Genomic DNA, 25,979 nt, shown 5'->3' on the forward strand with positions numbered 1-25,979 from the left:
TGCAGATCTTAAAGCTATATTTGGTAAATCATACTATATTGATCTTGTTTTGAAATGTTATCTACAATATATAGGTCCATGCTGCAGAGGCAGGTCTTGAAACATGCTTTGTCTGTGTTTTTATGGCCCTGTGGCTTCAGAAAAGTATTTGGGGTTTATTCTTATGGAAGAGGGTGGAATTCGTACAGAGACTTGTTTATGTGGCACTTTTCCAAGGAGTGTTTTATCAACCTGGGGCTCCTTAGTGCTGGAATATCTTCTGTCTGTACACTGTCTGAGCTTCTCCATTGCTAAAGAGTAATATTTAATCCACCATTCAGACAATTCAAATACCTCCTAGTGATGACTCCATGCCTTTCTGTCATCATTGGCACCACTGACAGTCAACCCTGACTCACATACTGTATGTATTGAATTACTCTGTAAACACACAGAATCCTGTTGTCTAGGATATTGTTTTTGTAGAAATCAACAGAAATGGGTAAAGACAGGTGCAAAAGGCTTAAAAACACTTCAATTATTACCCACAGATAGTTTGCTAAGCTACTGTGAATTTTGTATAAATTTGGCATGTGTGTTGTGTATCCTGAATGCTACTGACTGTTCTGTAAATTAGTCAAGCACTTTAACACAAGTAGCTCCTGTTTTAAAAGAAAGCCTGTCAACATAATTCAAGTCACAGCCATTTCATGAGAAAATATAACTGGCATTTATAATTACTCTCTGTAGCATTGTAGGTATCTAGTATGCTAGCTCCTTAAAAAAAAAGAAAAGAAAAAAAAAACATCTTTTTTATCTTTATTTTTATTTTATTTTTAACTACACTAAACAGGTGAAAGGTGTGCGGTGGGAAACATCTGAAGAAAATGTATTTTATGAGTAGGATTTTATTGTATATTATGAGGCTTGGCACTGCAAGCTAAACCTGATGGGAGGAAAGTGCAGCATTCAGGCACTTGTGCACGCAGAGAGACTTTGTAGAAACCATAGCACCCTTCAGGGTTCTTCAAAATCCAGTGTGACCGTGTGCTCAAAATACTGACAGAGCCGAATGCAGACCGTGATCTGTAGCGCTCAGAGCATATTAAATTTGCAGAGGTGCTAAAAGTTGACTTCATGCTGGGAAATGCTGAATGGTGTAGAGAAGCACCTTATGTGTTTATGCATATATCTCACCTCTCTGCCACATTTCTGGCAGTCTGGAGGAAGCGAGCATGGTCGTTCTCTTTAAGACTCTGTTCAGCTTGTGTGATAAGAACACTGGAGCGTTCCAGACACTGTCTACAGTTAGCTATCTGCTGAGCCAGCTTACGGAGCTTCATCACCTACAAAGATAGAGACAGAGATACACACACACCGAATCAGTCCAACACTCCCACAAGGTATATCATATTTCCTTTACGTTACACTATGTTGGAAGTGATGCATGATGTTTAACCCCCTATGGATAATCTTTTCAATAAATTGTGGAGAAAGAAAATGAAACAAAATTTCTGTACAAAACCTGAATCTAGCTAAATTGCAGTTTGATATTAATACAATGGTAGACTTGTGGAGCCACATAATATTATATACACCTTGGTTGAGCATAGAATTGATATTTTTCAATGACATTTCACAAATTTAGCTTTGTGTACGAGCCCTTCATTTTCTTTTGTTTTTGTTCACAGTTCTTCAGCTTGCACGACTTGCTGTGACTGATAGAAAATTCTTCTAATAGGCCCAGGTCCATATTTTTGGACATTGGATTTTGAAGAGAATCTTTAGAATAATAATATAATAATAATCACTTATGAACTAGTGTATTATGTATCACAGTTGCTGAAAGTGTGTCATCAGTGTGGAGGTGTATGGCTGCTGGCAAGTTATGAGTGTTGTGAGCGCTGCACTCTCAAGCAGTGTTCAAAGCAGTTCTGCAGTCTATTATTCTGGGTGCTATTTTGTAAAAACATATTTCAATTTAAGCTAAAGCGACTATTGGACTATTGTTGTCTTTTTCTGTCTTTCTTCATTGCTGGCATTCGTTCACCCTGCTATCTCTGTGCAGTAGCCCAGGGTCAATGATTCAATTTGATCCTGCAAAATGGAGAGACTTTATTCCCCGTGTCTGAACAAACTGAGTTTTGCTCTTGTACAGCAGCTTGTTTCGGTGGTTGAGCTTTGAAAAGCAAGTGGCAAATGGGCCAAATTTGTGTTTGATTAAAGTTTAATTGGGCTGCAAGGTGTAAACCCTGAAGCTCTGCCTGCTCTCTCCACAGAACAACTATAGCTGGAGTGAAGAGATTTTGTGGCTTTATTGTAAGGAGATGGTTGCATGCTGAAAGTAACTCACTACTATGTGGAAGTTTTAAACAGCGCACTGTGCCTCCATAAACACAGTACAGCAGATAAAGTATTTATTTGTTAATATTGTACTCAAGTTTGAATATTATTCAAATAATACTTTGGAATAATACTAATACCGGATTTTTACTGAAATTCACGTCCTTAATTCATATTAAAGCACCTTCACATGAGATGTTACCATTAGCAAGATGTTACCAAGTAACAACCAATGAAAACAACATATAACCAGTAAAAATACTGAAATAGATACTGGCTATATAAGCAGAACCCCAACAATGACAACAATGGCAACACTGTTCATCAAAGCCAAATAACCAGAATAAAAAAATATACACAGTTAAATAAAATGTGGAAGGACATTTCTTCCAGTACATCTCCCCTCAGTATTGAGAATGAAGCAAAGATGTGCCCTTAACCAGTCTTATAAGACCTCTGTGTGCTCATCCAGCCACAGAAAGGACATGATTGCTATGTAAAAGCTGCAGGCTGATAAGAAAATTGATTAAAAATGCTGGTTTCTAGTCGACTGATGACGATGTCCTTTGGTTAGGCCATTCATGTAAGAATATATCTCATCATCACAGGACCGCCTCAAACTATGCAAAATGCTTTCCTCATCACATATCTGATCAATCCTTATTCTTAGACATTTTGTTACGTTGCTGTGCATCCTGACATATGACTGGGCTCTAACACTCACGGTGACATTGACAGCACTTGTCCCAACAAATTCTCATGAAACATGTTAGCACAGCCTCTCTTTCAAAAAATGTTAATGTGCCACAGCTGGGAGCAGCTGGAAATATTTCTCTGTTGTTTTCCAGATGAAGCTTTAAACATGCTGATAATATTCTCCCGCTGCATCTCTGTGTCTAGACGAACAGTGGTATGCATTGTTCTCTTACAAAAAAAAAAAAAAACAACAAAACATACGCCTTTTCCAAGTTCATACTGGAGCGTCTTACAGAACTATTGTTTTCTCTTTCTGTCTAAATCCATCCCTTTTAAAACCTGTGGGAAACACAGGGAGCAAAATTGGCAAGCCTGACCGCATTGCTGTGTACACACCCCAGACCTGCTTAAACAAGCTTGTTGACACCGAGGCTCAAGTTCTCGCGAAACTTGTCAACACTTTGACGCATTACTAATACAATTATTTTCTCATGGACAAAAGGATGATAAACTGAGTAGTCCTTAAAATAGTTCAATAATCTATTGTGCTTTAAAGGAGTGATACAGCATACTAGCTTGGGATTGACATGTTTATTACAAAGGTATGATCTCTACTAGACTCAACCTGCTCCTGTTTTTCAACACTTGTGTTTAGGGCAATTTTGAAAGGTCATTGACATAACTTCAACAGTATTTTTATGCTTCCAGAGACCCGTCATATCAAATCAATCTCACTAGATGTGATAGCCAGCCTGTGCTATAAATTAGCACACCTGCCTGGGCTTCCTTCACCCCAGTAGACAATAACCAATCCAGCTATCATGCATGCTCTACACTCAGGAAATGAGATTGCCCAAAAGTAAATGAATTTTTGTTGATAGAATTGTGTAAGTTCAGTAAATAGCAAGGTCTTTAGGGTATGTAGAGTATGATTCCAGATCGAGAAGTGGTGCACCCAAAAAGGATGAGTTACGTAGCACTTCATGCTATAAGGGCTTAAAATAAAAATAAACAAAGCAAGAAAAATAAATGATAAAAAGTAATATTTTACTAGTGAGTACAACTTAACTAAAGAGAGTAAGCTAACAGAGGCATTTTGAAGAAAGACGTTATTTCAAGAACTATTTAGTGAAATTTAACATCCACAAAACACTAGCATTAATGAACGAATCAGCGACTCAGTAATATCACCCTTAAGTTATCAGTTTATTAAGGAAAACAAAAACAAAAAACCCAGAATCTAGTCCTATGGTGCACCAACAGTTAAGTTAACCTAGAAAAGAACAGTGCAGTGGACTGGCCTTCTTGTTTGTGTTTGTTGGTTGGCATTAGTGAAGCACTGCTTCTTCTTGCCAGAGGATACATGTTAAGTGATCTCACATGGCTGGAACCAACACACCATGCCTGGCTGGAATAAACCTGAGTCTGGCTCTCTGTCTAATCTCATTGGTCTCGCATGAGCATTGTTTCTCCCTTTCACTTCCTCTCTCAGCCCCTCTTTCCCCTTCAAGACCAGCTCCTCTCAACACTCTGCTTGTAAATTCTCGTGCCTGGACGAACAGTTTCCTCCATTAGGACAATATCCCCACCTCTCCAGGTTTATCTGAAAATAGGCAACACCTATTTTCAGATAAACCATTTTTGCCAAAATAGGCAAGTCCTTAGAGATCTTCCCATGGAGGGGAAAAATGATTATCTCTTAGGGTTTGTTATCAGAACAATAAGCCAGTTATCATGAGCAATCCCTCCCTTTATTTTAAGCGTTAAGGACAGAAGGCAAGTGATAGGTCCGGCAGCATCACTTCCACTGAGACAGATCTAGTGATGAGTTTTGAGAGTAAGCTCAGAGCTGTCGTCTCCATATGGGCCTCTCTATTTGACAGGTTGCTGGGGAGCAAGCACAGATGGGTCTTTAAAGACAAAGAAGAAACTGAAGCTTGTGAGGAGCCTAGGCTGTTTAAAAACCTGCTTCCAGAACTCGTTCCTTTTTTACGGTTGAAGTGATTTTTGGCTCTATCATGTCACTTGGTCTGAATACTTAATAGCCTGTTTTAGGTGTACTTGATTGACATGCGACTCACAAGCGCAGCCAGACGTAGCACCTCTGGGGCTGAGTCAAATTTGCAATTAATTTCCCTCGTGTGCTGTCTTGGAGGACGTGAGTGTAGGCTAGTGTACCTTTGACTCTTTGATCTTTACAGCGATGACCTGTTTCCTCTGACGAATGATTTCCACCAGCTCGTCGCACTCTTCCACCAGTTTGGCCTCATGCATGGCCGTATTTACCTGCAGAAAGAAAGAAGAAAAGAAAGCAGAGAGATGATGTCATGACACTTATACCCAGAGCAGTGCAGTGTGCTGCATGCTAATCCTGCTTTCTGTTTGCCCCACTGACTTCTTCCTGCTCAGGGTGCATCAGTATGCACAATGCACATTTAACTGTGTGTGAGGAGGGCTGCGTCATTGCAGAGGGGATTTTGGGAAGTTTGGGTTAGTCACTGTATGACCTTCAATATGAAGATCCATTTGCAAGCAACACAGCCTTGATACAACAAAAAGTTGTGACTCTTTTCACACTCTTGCCCTTTCCTCGCACCACACGCCAATCTTCACCAAAAGCTCACCGTACACATTAGAGCTGCTAAAACTGTTTTAATCTCACATATTAACACACACACATACTATGATACAATTAATTCCATCGGGCCATGATCCCATTAGCAGAAGTAAGTAGTTCAAGAGGGTAACAATCCAAAGGCCAACAAATGAAAGAAGAAGCCAAGTGACTTAATAATAGAGTGATTAAAATGAAATAAGTGACAATAACCTTTGTTAACCTTCCTGGGCTCCAAATGCATCCTACAATGTAGTCATTTGTTCCTTGGATATATTATAGGAACCTGGGGTTAGAGGTTCATGGGACCTCATTCACACTGACACCTTCAACATGTGGTACAGCGCAGCTGCCAGCCCAACACTCTCACAGTACTCTGTCTGATTAATCTTTTAGGGGTCTACACTTTAAAGAGGTTGCAGGCCTGCTGTTGTCTGTGTGTATTAATAAAAAAAAATACATCAAAGCCTGCAGGGAACTTTGGCTAATTCCTTCACTTCTTTGAAATATATTCCACACCCACTGCTTTTAACAGATTTAACCAAAGGCAGATTGAGCAACCCAGCTTTGACTGTGCAAGTTCTGATTTTAGTCCGTGAGAAAAAGCTGTTGCAGCATGAGCTGATTGCAGTGGGTTTGGCTAATGGCTCCTCTCATCAAAGCCTGACTCCTTGTCTCAATGAGACCCTGCGGTACGTTTAATCTCCTAATCTGCAGACGTGGGGGTCCCTGCAGCCTGTCACCAGTGAGGGACATCTCGGGGAAAACACACACACACAATCTCAACAGCACAGAGCAGATGCCAGCAAGAGTGAGAGCTCTGTTTTTGTCCTGCTACTGATTACAGCTTGGTTTTTCTGTGCACAGACATCGCAGGACAAAATGGGACAGCATGTCCCCAGTGCAAGGCCAGGAAACAATCCTCTGAGGCCCACGGCTGTGTTCTCACAGAGAGGGAGATACTGGAACACGCTATTAAATATGAATGGAGCAGAAATGGACTGCATTGTGGTGGCCAGTGCCACATTGTGTTTTGTGCAATTCACATAAATCCAATTTCTCAAAGTGAAAACGAGTAAACTGCTATAGCTTAGAAGTCCAGCTTCTGGAGGAAAAGGTGGGGAATTTGACTTAAACCAGAAAATTCTTGGGGTATTCTATCACTTAAAAATAAAGAAGTGGGGTGCACTGTGATGGATCTGTAATTATTTTAAATTAATTTAATCCTTATTTTACCAGAAAACTCCTACTGAGAGCCCTGCACCGGGACCATTATCATGATCACTGGTGCCATTATGCTATAAAAACTTCTCTAACCCACCAAATCATCCATCATAACTTATAGATGACTAGAAAAGAGCTCTTTTTATGACCCCATTTCACTCTTTTTCAGAGGCACAACTCTCTTAATGGAGCTCACTTGAACGCCATAGCTAATGCACAAACTTTGCCTAGACATGCATGCTAAAAGCAATAAACTCTTGAGTGGTGCAACAGAAAAGCGATTGCCCCATCAGCAAAGCTGGTGAATTTGAATCCTGATGGTGCCACAACCATCTGTGGCTTTTTCCTGTCGATCATGACTATTCTAGCCGGTCGTAGGCATCTGTGTGCTCATGAGTTCAAGGGACCGCTTTCCTCTGCTTTCCTGCAGAATGAGCAGCAGAATTAGCAGCAGTTCGAAAAGAATGTGGGTTTGATAGCTTGCCCTTTTTTTCTTCTTTTTTTTTTTTGGAGGAAGCATGTGTTAGCATGCACACTGTCCCGGTTGGTAGCTTTTGCATTATGGAAAGAGATTTGGTTAGTGTGGGGAATTAGCAAGAGAACAAATTGGGGAGAGACAAACAAACAAACAGCTACATGGCAGGTTTTGTTTATGTGAATTAAGAAGACCTTAGGCATGTAGGCACGAGATACATCTTATTGCAACTTTAAATCTTTTAGCATGTCAGTTTGTAGAAGGGAAACAAGATTTAAAAAGGCTCTTTTTCGACATTTACACAGTAAACAGCTACCATAAACACATTTGGCTGGACACGTGCTGGTTCCTACACTTTGCCTTTTTAGAGTAGTACTCTCAAAGTCAGGTTTTATAAACCCTTAACAGCACATCATATTGTCTCTGACCTTGGATGTCACTTAGCCTTTAACATCATTTTCCATCAAAACGGAGCACTAATGATCCCTACAGCTCACTGCTCTATGTCTCTCGTCACATAAACAGGCGGTGTGTACACCATCCCTATGTAGCATGTGTACCATAAAGGAAGCTGCCAGATACTTTCATTATTATTGACTTAATTTTTTATTATTTACAAGCAGATCCTCATTTGTTAAACCAGTGTAAAAGAAATAGACTTTAGTGTAATTACAAACAGTATCTACCTAATAATCAACCAATTGTTTGGGTAAAAAAAGATTTCATAGAAAATTAAATGGATTTCATGCACAAATTAAATCAATGCTGCAAAAAAAACTGATATATTTTTGAGACATATGAGTATCTGAGTGTAATAAGCCTCATCTGGACAGCAATAAACCACAGAACTATAATACCAAAGAAATCAGTTAGACCTTTTTTGTAAGTCATTGTGTCTCCTGGACTCAGACCTTTATTAAATCACACAGGTGTATTTTGTATGACTCACAGGCAGACTACAACCATTTTCAAGGCTCTTTCCTCCATTATAAAAAAAATGATTTTATAATCAGACAGGGAAGAAGGAAAGAAAAGTGAATATACGACTGATACTGACCGCCCAAATATTGTTAGATTTCCTGTAAGGGACATTCATCATTTGCATTAGTACTGTCTGCTTTAGTGGACTAATATTTTAATAAATTGAATTTAATACATATTCTAAATATTGAAGTCACTGAAAAGGAGAGAGGAATATAAAAGCCTTGCCTTTTATTTTTAATGTAGGTGTTTAACTGTTATTAGAAATCGTGGGCAAAAGTGTTAAAACCTGTCTCACTGTTTAATTAAAGCTTATGGCATTTGAAGGTGGTGGTGGTGGGGTCTCATGATGATGATGATGATGATGATGATGATGATGATAATGATGATGATAAATAATACTGTGCTGTGAGTTTGGCTGGACTTACCTCCACCTGCTGGCAGATCTGGATGAGTTTGGCCATCTGGTTTTCCAGCTCACTGTTCCTTTTTACCAGATTGGTAAGATTATTCTCCAGGGTTTGCTGTTGGACAGAAAAAAAACATGCTGCATTGAGTTCGGATTGTAATCGAGCCTTCAAATTAAGAAGTACTGTAGTTTCTGCCTTGGGATGAGTTTGTTAAAATTGCCTGATTCTTTATGATATCTGTAGCTTTTGCAGGTTCAAATTGAAATTTCATCTTCAAATTCTGCAGAGCATAAACAGAGCAGCATACTTTTTAGCATATTTCATATTAGGATACTAAAAGTCTTCGATGCTTCTGCCACACCTCAATGAAATAAATCAACTTAATGAGTTACACGTATAGAGCAATGGTCACAAACTGAAGAGAGACACATGTAATATGAGTTAAAAATTATTAATAGTAAATTATTTTCACACAGTCGTTATCAGTGAGGGGGTAAAAATCACGAGCAGACATTCTGTTGGTGAACTCCTCAAGCCATGGCGCCCACAGTGAAGAACATGCCGCTTAGTAATCCTCAGTAATAAAATAAAGGTTAGCCAGAGACTGGCCATTTGTTTTTTTTTCTTTGCCAAGTTACAGACTGTAAAGCATGTACATAAAAGACCCACGCTCTCTTTGTTAACCGTGATGAATCTCTACCAGACACCTATATTTATAATGAGAATTTATAGGCTGTAATTGAGATTTCTGTGCATGCTTGTACAAAAAAATGTATACAAAAAATACAAAATGCAAGAGATGTGTCAGTCTGAATGAATCCTCTTTGGTTAGAAACTTGTGTATCTACTCGAATCAAAATGAGAGAATGAAAGAGAAGCACACAGATGGTGCCTGGCCAGGCGGCTAGTGGTAATGACATGGGTAGATAAAATAAAACAAGTTTCCAAAAAGCGTGGAGTGATGAGAACAGCCATGATCAAAACAAACACAACAATAAAATCGGCACACAGAAAAGAGGCTGGAGCCTGTCCATCCACTGATGTCTATTCATGCAAGTGGGATGCAGCCTGGCCTTCTCGACCTATCCCCTTGCTGTCAGCAATGCGGGGCATCATGGACACCACACACTTCCGACACAGAGAAGGGCCGAGGTAGCCTGTGACTCACCGCAGCGCTTGTCTTTGATGCCTCCATAACTGCTTCAGATACTCTGCCGGGGCTCACGTGAAAACCCTACGAACACACACACACATACACACAGCCTTACTGGGATAGCTGGCTCCCTAGAACTGGTGGCAGCCAGTCATCCTTGCCTTCCTGCCTATTTCAGTCTCCCTCTTCCTTTCTCTCTCTCTCTCTCTCTCTCTCTCTCTCTCTCTCTCTCTCTCTCTCTCGCTCTCTCTCTCTCTCTCTCTCTGCTGTGTGAGCCACCTGGGAGCAGGTACGCTTCCTGTACACAGCTGCTGTTGGATGGTTGCATCAGATGAACAAGTAGAGCCATTCATGCGGTTTGTCAGCATTTTCAAATTCTAAGTGGCTAGGCGAGAACAGATGGGGGTCATTAATTAAAGAGCAAACGAGAAGGGGATGATTTATACATCAAACCCAAGCAGCATTTCCCTGGAGTGCAAGAAAGGCAGAAGTCTTGTTCAAGTGGCATTATGGAGCGAAAGAAAGAGTGAAGGGAAAAAGAGAGAGAGTGAGTGAGCGAGAGAGAGAGAGAAAGTGTGTGTGTGTATGTGTGTGTGTGTGTGTGTCAGAAAGACACTGAGGGAGTAAGTGAAAAATTGAGACAGAGAGAGAATTAAATGGAGATAAAGGCAGAAATTTATAGAGAGGGAAGAGAATGAAAGTGAGAGAGAAACAGCTCCCTGGAGCAAGGTAGCATTGCAGTGCCCTCAGTCCTCTAAATCTGCAGCAGCACACACAGAGCCATTCAGAAATGCACTCATTAAAGCAGACAGCAGACTTCAAAGCCTCAGCCTGAGCCATGCAAGAACAGGCAGCACACAGAGGGAGAGAAGGGAGAGAAATACCGTGGCAGACAGGACAGAAAGCCGAGAAATGAACAAAAAAAGGAGGAGGAAAATGGGATGAGGGGGAAAAAAAAGGAAAAAGTTTTGGGACGTCTGCATTTGGAGGAGCAGTGATATTACCACGGTTTGAGAGGCATCTATGGAGCAGTCGAGTGAGAGTTCTGGGGAGGAGCAAGAGAGAGTGAAAAAATGGCTGCGGGAAAGTGAAGAGCAAGTAAGGGGCGAGCAAGTGAGAGAGAGAGAGGGAGGGAGAGAGAAAGAGAGAGAGAGAGAGAGAGAGAGAGAGAGAGAGAGAGAGAGAGAGAGAGAGAGAGAGAGAAAGAAAAGGTATTGTACTCCTATCATAACCACCCATCAGCTGTACATCACCTGCTTATAATCACACATGTGGTGTAATCACAGACACAGCCAGATGTTCACACCAGTGATCTCCTAACATGGATAAACCTCCAGGCGTGATCTCGGTCAGCCTCGGCCATCCAGGTGTCCTCTAGACTCTTAATCAGAGCTGCTCTATGGTCTCCCTGTGTCAAGTGTCTACAACATTCAGAATACTCATTCATAATGATGTGCGTGCTCGTAGAAGTTAGCTGCTTATTAGGTAAGAATTGTTTCTTTAACATTTTGGAAAACAGAGAAACAGCAAGGCAAGGAAAATCTATCAAGGTAATAATAAAAAGTAAAGGATTCACCGTGACTCTTATTAAGAGAAATAACTACGGCAACAACAACCTCTTCACATAACTTTGTAAACAGGAGATTTTTTTAATGCTCGACAATGTCAGAGTCTGCTGGCTGAGACAGCTTACAGCGCTGACTCTCTGGAGACATACTCGCACTTTTCAGCATTTCTTCACTGAAAAGTGCACCAACTACAGTACATCTGCCCCTTTACTCGTTTCTCTGGAGATGAGTATGTGATGAATGAACAGGTATGAGTACAATCTTTATCCTCATCTACTCAGTGTGACACCACATTAAACCTGGACAAGCTGAAACCCGAAAACCCAGAGAAAACCCACATAATAATAAGGGTCAACCAAGCTCAGGATCAAACTGTTGACCCTGGAGTTACGAGGAAGCTGAACTATTATGAAATCTAAGCAGGCACTTTGCAGTTAAAATGCACACTAGGGGTGCATTTCTATGTAATCAACCGAACTAATAAGCACAAAACACCGTGAGTTTGTAAAACGCAGCTCACACAAACACACACAAGAAATGTAAAAACAGTGGCTGGCCTCTTAAATCCACCAGTATGAGGAAACTCTTGCACATTACACTAGCCTACTACACAAAATTAGCACTAACCATATATCTTGGTTAACATGGCAAGGGGACAAGAAGGGTAAGTAAATTCATCACGAGTACTTAACTATGACACGGCTTGTGAAAACAGTGACAATGTGGAGGATTATAGCTAAATTGCTGAGCAGAGTCGAGTCATGCGGTAGCGTCTGGTGGAAAAGTATTAGCACTCGAAGCAGAAGCCACTACTGTTTCCTATCTGCCATATATTTCATTTTAATAACAAATTCGCTTTGTTAATTTTTTCTCCTTTTTCCATTCACTTGGCAAAAAATTCAGTGCATGTGAATGTGGTCAATTTAACACCAAATAAATTCTCTGCTATTAGACAACTGAAAAGCACTAAACAGGAAAAGTGCCCTTGAAACAAAAACTGGTGTTTCAGAGCTTTTCGTACTTGTCCCTTAGTGTTGTGGATAGCAACACAACACTTCAGGCCCTGGAGGTGGTTCTTGCTCTACAGAAGTAGTACCAAACAAGGTTTGGTGATGTTTGGAAGAGTGTTTTCCCCAAACAGTATTCCTTTTACCAACCACTGTTCGGGTGAAGAAAACATGGTTGGAGTTTATTTGTTTTGATCAGAAAGGAATTGATACTGTATAACTCCATGTTTAATATTATGGTTATGTGACAGGTGTTTTAACAACTCTTCAATATTTTGTTACTGCTACAGATCAAATGTGAGCATGTCTATACGCTGACGGGTCTTCTCCATCAGCTGGACTCTAAGTATCTGCTCTTCATGATCTGTTCTTCGTGATATTTAACAGTGTCGGTCACTTCAGTTCAATACCATGTAACTCTAACTTACTTTTTATTTTTTTATTTTAGAATGAACTACATCAGCATACAGAATCCCATCACAGCTAAGAAGCCATTTCTTGGGAACTTTAATAACAGTCACATCAGTCTCTCAGATAGCAATTTTCAGCTAATGACACTTGTTGCTTGCAGCTAGCTGACTAATGTTAGCAATTCGCTGAACCATTACCTTCAAAATCACACCAGACAGCACATTATAGAATGAATTTTGGTTCACTGCGGTGAAGAAATTAGAGATGGGAAAGACTGGTGTGACTAATGTTTATGAGTGTGTCCTAGTGATTCCACCCTGAAGTGTATTTACTGTTTTAAGGGCTCTAGTACAATACTTACGATACTGATTTACAAATTGAACACAGACAGGTAATATTATGGAACAACACTTTGCTAAATCTTCACTTATTATTCCTTAGATTTGACCCATGAGGCCCTGCATAACTGTTATTTAATTCTTGCATAGGCGATGCCATTAAGCTCTTATTATGGATGACTTTTTTCCTTTCGTTTGTTCTGTGACCTTAATTTGCCACATGCCATGTTAAAGTCAGGCTACATGTCAATAAGTCCAGTTGCTGGGGCACATTTCCCGTATGCTGTAGTTAATCAGCTCATGTGCCGTTTGTTTTGTGTATAACAGCCACTATGTTGAGAACAACATGCAGAACAGTCAATCTTACAGCCATGTGTTAGCAGCATGAAGGTTAAAGAGACAAGCAATAACCTCTTTAATCTCTTCTTCTTCCTCTAAAGGAGGAGGAGGAGGAGGAGGAGGAGGGCCTGTGTCTCGTGAAAAGGGACTGAAAAGAAATATATCTAGTTGTGCTAATTATACCCATGCATGATGTTAAAGGGGAAGGAACTGCTCGACAGATTTGCCTAAAATATTGCTCCACGGTCATTAGCTATCAAAAAAGCACATTTAACATTTGGTGAGTCTGTTAGTCGATCCTGCTGTTATCCTCAAGCCCTGGTGGTGCTTTAAAATAAAGGAATAGCTTACATCCATGATTGTGAGCCAGACAGGCAGGATGCTCTTCTAACGAGACCATTATCTGTGGACTCGGTGCCTTCTCTGCTGGGATTGATACACGTTTGGCAGAGAATTTATTCAACCAGAGCCAGCAGCTTAGGACAAGAGTGTGAGCAAACAATCGGTCATGCAAAAAAACAAGACAGGAAACAAGACAGGCTTTTCTATCAAGGACAGTCTGGACAGGTGAAAAAGCTTTCTCCATTGCACTCTTTAATAACTGAACAGTAAACCTCATATGCATCCCAAAATAATCATCACAAGACAAGCTGCAGGCCAGCTTCTGACAGACAGCATAACAAATGCAAATTAATTTGCAGAAATAAGCCTAGCTCTGCTGCTAGTGAGTTAAGCGGCAACAGTTTGAACAAGCATGAAATATCGTAAAAAGTGGCTCACGTGGCTTGTCGGGTAAATGGCTTTACATTTAATTCTGTGCAACGGCGTTAGGTGCTGATTAATTTCCCTGCAATTCGACTGCCATAATGATTTAAACCTTCTAGAAGATGTGAGCGCTCCAGTGCTCAAGGTTGAGTTATCATTTGGAAAGATTAAAACTGCAGCGGAAACAATGAGGCTGTAAGAAACGAACAGGTGCCTGTTTTATGTAATCCTCCAGGAATGCAGGAGTTTGCAGTTCCTAAAGTCTCATTTACCTGGCAGTGTGAATTAACACAGAGGGAGAGAGAGAGAGAGAGAGAGAGAGAGAGAGAGAGAGAGAGAGAGAGAGAGAGAGAGAGAGAGAGGGTGGAGGGTGCAGTAAATCATTTGTCACAGCTTGTCATTACAGCTGACTGAATCATTGCGGTATTGGAAACTAGAAATCACTGGGAAATCAAGTTAGAAATCAGACTACTGTAAAGGCACCCACAACAGTATTTTTTAATTAAATGTCAGATGATATTTATGTCTACTAAGTCCTGCTATAACCTGCTTGGTACCACAGAAATGCACCACTGTGTTTTTTCACTAGTCGCTAAGGGGGTACTATAATGGGTACGTCGTTTGTACACATATCCTTTACCTTTTAGAATAAATAAATAGAGTGGATATATAAAGTTGACTCGCCCCTGATTTATTGCAAGTTTTTGTGGTGTACAAAAATGAAACAAAGATAAATCATATCAGATCTTTTTCCACCTTAAATGTGACACAACAAGCACTAAAGTTAATGAAAAAAAAAACTATAGAAAAATGCAGAAATAACCTCTTTCAACTGTTGCTTGGAATACAGCACTCAGTTTTTCGGCATAGATTGTAAGTTTCTTGAGTCCACCAACCTGATTTGGACATTTTATTCCATTCTTTCTCCATATTTCTGGAGCAAAGATGCTCCAGAAATATGAAATTTGGAGGAGATCTTTCGTATCCTTCCTCGTTCCACAGATTTCTGATAGGATTTAGACCTGGGCTCTGACTGGGCCAATACAAAACTTTGTTCTTCCTCATCTGAAGCCATTTCTTTGCTTGGATTTATGCTTTGGTTGTTATGCTGCTGGAAGATGAAATTTGTCTTCATCTTCAGCTGTCTAACCGAAGACTGCAGGTTTTGTGCAAAAATAAATTGGTATGTGGTTCAATTCATGATTTGCTCTATCTTGTCTAAAGACGAAGATCTAGGTGAAGAAAAGCAGCCCTATACCATGATGCTTCAAACAGAGACATTTTAGAGTGTAAAACCTGTAGGGAAACCTGCTTGAATAAAAGAAAGCTGGAGAGGAAATGAAATCTAAGGAGAGGTGTGGCATGTGTAACAACTTGCTATTTGAAGCCTTAATGAGAATAGCAGAAGGATCAGAACGTCCTTCTGCACCCTTGTTCTACTCATTCCAGCCATCTCTGAACAGCTTCCAACTGGAGAAGAGAGATTTACCGATAAGAAGAACCTCAATGCGGTGTGTGTTAATTGGCTCGTCTTCACGCAGCGCTGTTTTGGTGGTTTTCTAAAAATAAATCATGAAATCATCTAGACTCTTAAACTAAGTAAAGAACAACATTAATTGATCTAGTTTCCATCAACAACACATCCTGAAGTGTTTTATTCCATGTATCCCACAGCGAATTAAACATTAATGGAACAAAATAATCCGTGATGTCAAAATGCTAACTACATGTCTCCTAAAAATCCGTTTGTCCAAAATACAAGATTCTGTTTTACAGATAAATAACAACGTATTAAACAGATGGCATTTATATAAACATTGCAAGTTGGAACTACTGTCAGAGATATTATAGAAAAATAAGCAACACCTCCTGACCAATCAGAATCGAGCATTCAGCAGCACTGTGGTATAACCATAGGTAGTGCCTGTTCTTCGGACTTTAAGACAAACTTCACTGTCTTCACAAGAGACAAATTGCCTTGCTGGCATGCCGCGTAAACATGTTTTGAAGGGGAAGATGAAACAGCAAACTGACAGCAAGAGTGATGAGGGCTGCTTTCTTTGGGGGTTCACAGCAAAGACATGGCCTAGTTCTTGAGCCACAGGAGACAACATAAAAAGCGGGTTTTTGAGATGCGCAACATAGCTGAGCTTAATGTTGTGAGGCGGGCTTCTAAAACCGATCTCGGTTCCTAATTGGCTGAAAAAAATTTCTTTTCACACAATCTGGATAATATTTTCTCAAATATAGCGATGTACATTACGAACCGTCAGAAATGAGTGGTGAAATGAGTGGTGAAAAAAGCTGCTGTGCACAGAGAGGGCTATATCAGGCCTATCATGTCACAGTGGGACAGATAAACAATAAGTGCTGGCTATTTAGGAACTGCCAACTGCAGACATCCCATTAGCACTTCCAGTTTAGCAGTCAATAGGGTGAGAAATCTGTGCATTAGTGTATTGGTCTCAGTGAATGCATGTGGGCCAACAGCCAGAGGATTAGACATTTAATCCACACCGTTAGAAACAGATAATTAGCAACAGCCAGGGTTTGCACAGAACAACTCCCCTTTGGGAGTAAAGTGACGGTGACTGACAGATGACAAGTGGACGATGGGGACATGATGAGCGTATGGTGCAGACAGGGAGATATTGATATGTAAAATGAGGACAGGCTGGATATGTCGCATCAGCTCGCATTGAAAACTCATAAATCAATCAGGCCTCCTTGAATATGGTGGAGATTTATGTGTATGTATGATGAAACCAATAGTTGACTGACTATTACACAGTGGTGACAAAGAATTTGCTTTGTAATCAATATGCATTTGTGACACCAATCAATCCAAATCCACTGTTGTAAAGAAAGGGTATATACCTGCTTGTGTACATCATCTTGTCCTTGATGCACTCAAAACACAGAATACAGCTGAAGATTTGTGGATTTGACTTGAATCCTGCTTCTGCTTATAAAGACTTTCATGTGTAATGCGGTATGTGCAATGATGTTGACAGCATGAACTATTTTTAACTCGTTGGGGTCTTATTTTTTTTTAAGAAATTATATTAGTACACACAGTGGAGGGTTAGTGTTAGCGTATCAAATGAAATGGTGAGCAGGATAGGGGTGAGGCTGCACGCTGAGACTGTGAACAACTCAGCAGCTCTTGTGAGGTTCTTGTGTTGCTTTCTGTCGCCGGCTTTCCAAACAGCTGAGAGATGATGCGGCTGTTTTTAGCAGACCATTAAAAGAGAGCTTTGCGATATAAAGCATGCATGAACAGCACAATGTTTCTGTTTTTGAACAGCCTCCATGAAAGTAAAAGGGATTGTCCACTTCCTTGTGGGTCATATACTCTGCTGGCTTCCTGTGATTTATTGCCAAAGGACATTTGATGTCCTTCATAATATGCTTTCGTGTAGAGGAGTAAAAATGCTAGTAGACAGTATTTTAAATTATAAAAATTAATATTCATGAATGTGTCTTTCAAGGTTTTGGTTGAATCAGCCTTATTCATAGTACAACTTAGATTTCTCTACCTGTTTATCCAAGAGGAACACAACTGATTGATCTCATTTTCACACCAGACTGAGAAAAATAGCTACATAGGAAGCTGTTAAATTAGGCAAGTTGTTCATGTGTATCTGCTCGGAGGTCCCATTTGCGTAACGAGAAGTCGTGGTGTAGAAAGCACAGCCTTTCAGCAGGGACTCCTGTGAGACTGCTCCTATTCTTTTTCTTTTCTTTTTCTGGCTATGACTTTACTGAAACTTTACAGGTGTTACTTCATTCCCATGTTTCTCACAAACACAAAAAAATCATTGATTTGTTTGGATTTACTAGACCTGAATCCCAAGCTGCCCCGTGTTAACAGTCCGCTTCTGCTGCTGGTCTAAAAAGTGTGGTCAAAAAGTGTTATTGTGCAAATAATAAAGTGGCCAGTGAGTATATAGTTCTTGTTTATTCCTGGTTTCTTTCCTTTGGATATCTTGTTATGACATGTCCAGCCTTCACACTGACCCCAGTGGAAGAGAGATAAGATACAGGCCCTCTGTCTTCCACCACAGCTCATTGGACGGGTGAGAGATAAGAGCAGCAGAGACGATTAAGCTGAAGTCTTTGTCATGGCGTTGTTGTTCCCTGGAGAATAAGAAGAGGATATCTGAGATTCCTGTGAGGTCAAAGATGATGGGGTCTCAGACCTCTGATAATGCAGATTTGTGGCCTGTCTCACATTTACTGATGTGTATTGTCTCCCACAAGGGATGGCATGCTGTTAAGCAGATCCTGAACAGTAGACAGAATATACTATGATGTCAGCAGCAGTTCGAGACGAAGACAAGCCACAGGAAATTCCTGCCCTGGTTTGGCCTTCCAGCACAGAATGGAAAAACGCAAAGCGTCTTTGGAAGTGTGGTGGAAACACAAGTCTAGGTGAGGCCCTGAGCTGAAGGATCAAAATATCTCACAACAGAAACAGAGCGGTTTAAAAATTGTTCTTTGTGTGGGTTAATCTTTCATTTCATTGTCAAATACTGTATGCATCCACATGCAAACTGACTTCAGCTCACACCAGTGTTACCACCTACACTCTCCTCTGAGAAAAAAAAAAGGAATGACAGGTTACTAGATCACAAGATCATCAGTATACCGTATTTTGACAAGGCCAGAACGGAGGAATGACAAAATGATTGCAAGCCCGAAACGTCCCATGAATAAGTAATACAAATCCTATTTCAATGGACAGCCTGATTGTATGAAATAATCTCTTAAAACCAAGGTTACTACAGCTTTTAACACCTCCCTGTGCAGTGCAGAAGTGACTCCTTCTGTTTGCTGATAAGGTATGATATTTGTTTAGCCATACCCTGCAGACTTCAGCATACAGTTCTGAAACACAGAGAATACACTAGAACAGAGTGTCAAACACTAGTTCTTTCCTTGGACACACCAGCTTATTTGTGAGTCTTTGATTAGCCACAATGTAAGACTATTCATTTTATTTTTCAGCACATTACCTATACTATTTATTAACACCAATATCCTAGGCTTTGACAGCATGAAAGCATTTTTAAAACCTACATAACTGTTTCCCAGATATTGTTACGAAAGACATTTCAGACGAACTCAGTCTCTATTAAGAACACATGTGTTCTTAACCTCCCATCTGCCTTGTCTTCACACTCCATCAACTTTTTTTAACTTATACAAAGGTATGTGGTCACCTGATCATCAAACCCATATGCGGGTTCTTCCCCAAGCTGTTGCCAAATAGTGTGGCACAGAATTGTCTAGCAAGTCTTTGTATTCTGTAGAATTACAATTTCCGTTCAGTGGGACTGATAGATCCAAACCTGTTCCAGCATGACGATGTCCCTGCGCACAAAGTAGAGCTCCATGAAGACATTTTTGTCAAGGCTGGTGTGGAAAATCTCAGGATGTCCTCCACAGCACTGACCTCAACCACAATGAACCCCTTGGGTATGAATCCAACATCAATGCCTGATCTTATGGCAGAATATTCACAAATCCCAACCGCTATCTTACAAAAATCTAGAGGAAATCCTTCCTAGAAGATTTGGGGGTGATTATAACAGCTAAGTGGGAACTAAATGTCGAAAGGCATGTACAAAAATACAGGTGATAGTCAGGTGGCCACAACCTTTTGGCCATGTAAATTCATTGTAGGTCACTAAGTGATGCATTCACTAAATCAGACTAAAGCTCAACACCAAACCTGTTTCTTTTTTTTCTACACCGGTCTGATGTCCATACAAGGTAGCAGCTAGATGTTGATTTCTATTAACACTCTGAAAGAGTTTGTTGTGAATTCTAGCTAGTGTAAAAATGTTGAGCAGTACTACAAGCCGTTTTAATAGAATTTTTTTTCCCCAATTTTTGTGCAAGATAGACGAGGCAGATGAGGTTCATGAATATTTTTTGCCCACAGGCCTTGAATGTGATGCCTGTGTACTTGAAGAACAAAAAACGAGAAACTTCTGGGTCTGGAAACTTAAGGAGTAGTTATAGCTCTGTAGAATATGATTGCATCACACAGGAATAACTTCACTCTGTGACTCCGGTAACTTTGCATTAATTATGTATGGAAAGCAGTTTTTGTATAGGAATTCAGGTTTAACATTTATTTCTAGACATGGATTTGGTCTACATTACTCAAGCACCAGAAGTGACTGAATTATAATCAACTAGTCGAGTATTTTCCAAAGAGTAAAGAGCAGGTCGGATAAAGCGGTAGAAAATGAGTGAGTGAGAATAAAGAGCAGGTAAAAAACAACAACTAAAAATTGCTCAATGCATGCTTTCTCTATACCCGATTTATTTTATTTCATACATAAGCATGTCATATTTAAAGTCAACCTTTAATTTAGGATTACTTTTGTAGGTTAAACAGTCAGTATGATCACTTCTAGCTGAAAGTAGAGAGCGATACACACTAATATATTAGCACACTCCTTATCTCATATCTCTCTTCAGCACCTTTCTCTGTAGAATGAGTGGAACTAGGTCAGTTGTATAAAAAAAGTCAAATCTGTCCTGAGTGTGTGTGAGAGGAGAACCCTCTCCTCTCACTACAGAGCTTAGCATAATGACCAAGCTCCACTTCCTTGCACTTGCAGGCTTGGAACAAGCCAATAATAGCAGCATTTAGAAAGTGACCTGAGCATCTCGGTGATGATGAGAATGTAGAGGAAGTTTGAGGAATGGTGTTTGCTCAGCTCGGTTCTTATCATCAGGAGGTCACAGACAGCTTCTCTGAAGAGCTTAACATAAGAGGCCCTGACAAATGAGCTGGAACTCGAATCAACAGCAAGCTGAAAGACTGCTGTGACTTGCAACTGCCAACATAAAAATTAAGCCGTTAATAACCTTTTTTCATATGTCATATTTTCCATTAACGCACACACACACACACACACAGAACATAATCCGTGGGTATGTATTAAAACATGGCTCATATGCTTTGAAAGCATTAGCGTCATTCTGTATGTAAATCACGTCCAACGTGTGAAAGTGGTGGAATCAGTCAGAGTTTGGTGGACGCTCGCTAAGAGTCGATGAAGGTAAAAACCTAAATGTATTATTCATCTTCGTCTGTGCCTGGTGCTCTTAATAAATTGTGATGGGGGTTTTATTTTATGTCTTTATGTCATAACTCTGCTGAATGCTTGATTCTGATATGGTGAAGTTTTCTGTGACAAGATGCTTATTTTACTTTTTTCTCCACTCAAGTCTTCAGTGTCAGTAACACCACAATCACACCAGTCTGTCATTAATTATTTACCAACACCTTCATGACTGGTTGCGTTTTAATGCTTGTATAAAAGGATACAGGCATATTAGTAACATCATGTGAGCAGTGCACATAAGATTCTGCCATCAGTCACACTAGCAGGCTGCAGTGAGTGAGCAAATATTTGACAGATCAAGTCTCCAGCAGTCACAATTCACTCCAAGGCTACAGCCCTTCTGCAACAGTGCTAGAAACGAGAACTTCAACTTTAACTCAAGACACAAGAAGATTAAAGGTTTGCTGCTATTAGTTGAGCAACATTCCCTCTCGGGCTCCTCTTCAGGTTCTGGCTTGAGAGTTCAAAGTCAAGCAAGTTCAAAGTTGCAGTGGGGAAACATTCAAATTAGCTGCAGCAATGGAGAGAGACACTGCGTCAGCGGCCGACACGCTGCACGAGAAGCCTACACATAAAAGTGCATAGAAAATGAGGCGTCTTTTATGCTGGCTTTGACGAATACAGCTAAGCCAGAGAACTGCACTACTGTTTGGGGAGCTGAAAAACACATGCTTAAATACTGCAGATAATTAGACCACTGAGCCAGTGCAGGTTATAGGACTTCTTTCAGGCCTCTGGGAACAGCATGTAGAAATGAAATCTTGTGCCGTTGAGTCACGCCAGTTTCTTTTTCCATGTGAGAGAAATGCCGGACAAAAGAGGTGGAACTTTCTCAGGTATCGACTTTCCTCCCTGCTGTACACAATACCTCTCATTTCAAACAATTAAGGGCTTCCCAGCATGTCCGTATTCTTATACTTGAGGACCAGAGGGGGAAAACATCAATGCTCAGAATTTCCTTTATAGGCAGGTGTGTGAACAAAGAGGTCAACATGAATAGCTGATCACAGAGAGATCCCATATGCTTTTCTGTGCTTGCCACTAATATACTGATGCACACACTTAATGGCAGACCCTTTGTGAGAGTAGATTATGGCCTTCAGCACAGCTCGTATTCACTCAGCCAGCCAGTGAGGAGCGGAAGGCTGCTTATACTGCAGGAACCTTAACCTGCACACTGCTTGTAATACAAATCCCGTAGTGATTACCACCTAATGGGCAAGTAATATTTTATGAGCCTTTGAGAGTCAGGCCCTATAAAACATTAGGGCTATAGCACTATAAATGATATTTCATGCTAACACAACATCTCGTTCTTCTTAACTGGAGCTCCAGTGAAAACAAAGACATTACTCACATAAACAAATGAGTTATGTTGTACTGATGCTGTTTCTGCTCTTCCGGTAATTCCCAGAAGTCTTTCTAGGGTTGTAACACAATGCCACTATCTTAGTGTCTGTTTAGTGTCCTAATAGTTATCTGTATTTGTGGTTAAACTTGATGTAGGTGTGGTCTAAATAAGAAGAATTGTGTCACCGGTAACAGATAAAAAACAGATAGGGATATGTAAATAAACACTATAAATGGACTGTGTAACGTGGTGAGCTTCATGAAGGCTTGCAAACATTTATGAAAAAGTAAAAAAAAGCATCCTGTTGGGCCTCGGATCAGTCACCTTGTGAAACTTTCTCTGACGCAAAAACAAACAAAAAAAAGTCAAGCAAAAACACATTGTTCATTCTTTTTTTCTATCATTTACAGCAGTTCAGTTTCTTCGACTAGGATGCGTGTGTGTGTGTCTCTTTCTCTCTGTGCCTGTATGTGTGTGTGGGTGTGGGTGGGGTGTGGGTGGCTGTATGGGTGTGTCAGCTTCAGCTGAGTTCGAGGCTTTGCCTCAGTGTTTTAGTCCTGAATCAGCAGTATCGTGCTTTGTGGTGGTCGAGTCCTGATCAAAGGCTGGCTTTATCACAGTGCAGACTCATCTACTATGATAATAACTCTAGCTCAAAAGAGCAGCTGGTCAGGCCTGTGATCTCGTTCACACTTCCCTTTGAGTACTGTAAACACATATGCAAACAAGATGTAAATGTAGACGAGATGCTTAGACTATGCGTGATGTGGCAAAATGAGTGAAGTGAATTAAAAAAAACTAAAAAAGAAAATCATGGCGCGCAAATGAAGTATGTTCAGCCACGATGAACACTTCTGCATCTTGTAATTGAATACAGCATGAACTCGAACAGCTGAAGGGGAAACCAACAGGAAATTCCACGTTTATGAAAAGTACAATGATAGAGATCAGCTGGACTCAGCTGAAACAGAGCCAATGAACCATCTAATGTCAGTAAAAAGTCTGGAAAACACAATATAAAGCTTAATGTAGAAATGATTCATGTAGTTAAAGTTGAGGAAATAAAGCCGTTTACTGTGATTATTGGCAAAGCTCCTGAAGCACCACAATGTCATCATCTAGATGATATTCTCTACTGTAAAATCAGTTTGTTTTACAGGAGGTATTACATTATCTTCTTACAGCTACAGCTTTCAACGGGAATTTAATTACATTGTACATCTTGCTGTGGCAGGGTAAGTATTCATCTCAACTAGAAAAATTGTTAATATATTTGCATCCTACTTGATCTTCTCCGTTTAAAATATAGTCTATATTAGCTGATTTGCACCTGCTACATTTGTATATTTGTTTCTCAAAAGCCTTTTGGGGATTTTTTCTTCCTATGATCATATTCATCATATTTCACTATCATTATACAGTAACCCCTGGACACTTGGCATAAATACAACATTGTTCTAAAGTGAGAAAAGAGAAAAGGCATGGGCTTACCTTCAGTTTGTCGAAACGCTCGCTGAGAGATGTGACATGATGCTCACGGTGTCTGCCAACCAGTTTGCACAGGGTACAGATTAGCTGCTCATCTGTAGCACAGTACAGGCTCACTGTCTCGCTGTCGTGCTCAAGGCAGGCCAGGCCGCGTAGGTGCCCATCTCCTGCCGGCTCCAGCAACCGGTGGCTGGTGAATGGTTTCTTGTTGGGATGTGTGGCACGCAGGCAGCGCTCGCAGTATGACGCCTGGCATGTGGCACACGTCTTTACTGCATCACGAGGAGGCTCTTGCTCGCAGAACTGGCAGGGTACACGCAGCTCGGCCGACATTGCGCTGCCCCCGGTTGGTGTTGCGCTGCGGGGCCGGGGTGGGGGGCGAAGGCGGCTCTCGCTGGGTGAGCCGGGCCCGCTGAACGAGGCCTTCTGGAAACGATCAATGATGTTCTGCAGTGTCACATTGCGTCTTAGGCCATCCAGACCGCGTGGGCTTAACGTGATGACGTGACGGCACGTTGGGCACTGGAAGGCCGACACAGACTCAAGCGGCTTTGCGCCGGAACAGTGGGAGACCAGGATGCGATGGGCGCAGCTGAAGCACAGGCTATGGGCGCAAGGAAGTAGCAGCGGGTCCTCAAACAGCTCCAAGCAGATCGGGCATGTCAGCTCCGACTCCAGGGTTTCCATCTTCAGTGGACCCGATCTAAAGGCGACATCAAATCCCACAGAAGCTGGTGAGTCACCTGCGTGGCAGATAGCCAGGGGGTTAGTGGCAAGCTGGCACCCCTCTGCACCCAGGCAGCATGGGGAGGGGGGAGGGGAGCAGCTAAAGTGACATTCCACCCCAAATACCCAGTAAGGTCCTACAAGGTCCAGAAATTGCACTACAAGTATGATATCTGAAACCCATGGAGTGGAATGTCACTTTGACATAAAGCAGGCTGGTTAATATTGACAAACAAGTGCGGTGATAGCAGCATTCAATTGTATAAGAAGGCTTTAACAAGCTTTGTGGAAAATAGATCCATAGACTTCAATATCACCAAAGAAGAACGTACAGTAACGTCCTCTCAATCACACAGGAGATCAGAGTTCCAGATGGGTGACAAACTAAAGGAAGCACCACTAAATCTGATATGATGTGCTGGCATGTTTGGGTCCTCTTATCCCTCTTACAGAGAGGCACAAATCAATTACTGCAAATCAATAAACAGTTACTCTGACTGACCACCTTTACCCTTAAAACCAGACATTTAGTTCCTTTTCCTTTAATTCACCACCCATCTTTATTTTGACTTTTATTACATAGAAAGACAGGGCCAAGCAGGGAGAGCTCATGGAGATGGTAGTAACATCTGCAACATTTGAACAGATATGACAACACATACACGCACTCTCTCTCTCTCTCTCTCTCTCTCTCTCTCTCTCTCTCTCTCTCTCTCTCCCTCTCTCACACACACACACACACACACACACACACACACACACACACACACACTATGCCCAAGTTCTCATTCTGCACCTCTCAGCCAAGACAACAAACTCTTTAGAAAAGGAACTGCTTCTCTCAGAGATGAAACCTCTCTACTTTTTCCCCCTTCTCTTTTCATTCCAGCTGCCTGTGTCTCTGTAATAGCCCAAGTGATCTACATTAGAAACAGGAATTCTGACTCATTTGAACTGGCTGGA

At 40.9% G+C, this 25,979-nt stretch overlaps 1 protein-coding gene across 6 annotated transcripts in view; it reads right to left on the bottom strand.

Annotated features, from left to right (window-relative positions):
• mid2 (midline 2) overlaps positions 1–25,979 on the bottom strand; it is a 113,865-nt gene that overhangs the window by 13,993 nt on the left and 73,893 nt on the right. For 3 of the 6 annotated variants that reach the window (XM_027136208.2, XM_027136209.2, XM_027136206.2), the window contains exons 2-6: positions 24,294–24,993; positions 9,891–9,956; positions 8,741–8,836; positions 5,197–5,304; positions 1,177–1,325 (exon numbers count right to left, since the gene is read on the bottom strand). In XM_027136208.2, coding sequence (XP_026992009.1) covers positions 1,177–1,325; positions 5,197–5,304; positions 8,741–8,836; positions 9,891–9,956; positions 24,294–24,977 — 1,103 coding nt within the window. In that variant the 5' untranslated portion in view covers positions 24,978–24,993. Of the gene's footprint in view, positions 1–1,176; positions 1,326–5,196; positions 5,305–8,740; positions 8,837–9,890; positions 9,957–24,293; positions 25,034–25,979 lie in introns of those variants that run through there. The other 3 variants (XM_027136207.2, XM_027136205.2, XM_047802195.1) reach the window with 2 other exon arrangements.

The sequence above is a fragment of the Tachysurus fulvidraco genome, chromosome 17, assembly GCF_022655615.1.
Source record: "Tachysurus fulvidraco isolate hzauxx_2018 chromosome 17, HZAU_PFXX_2.0, whole genome shotgun sequence".
Taxonomy (NCBI): Eukaryota; Metazoa; Chordata; class Actinopteri; order Siluriformes; family Bagridae; genus Tachysurus; species Tachysurus fulvidraco.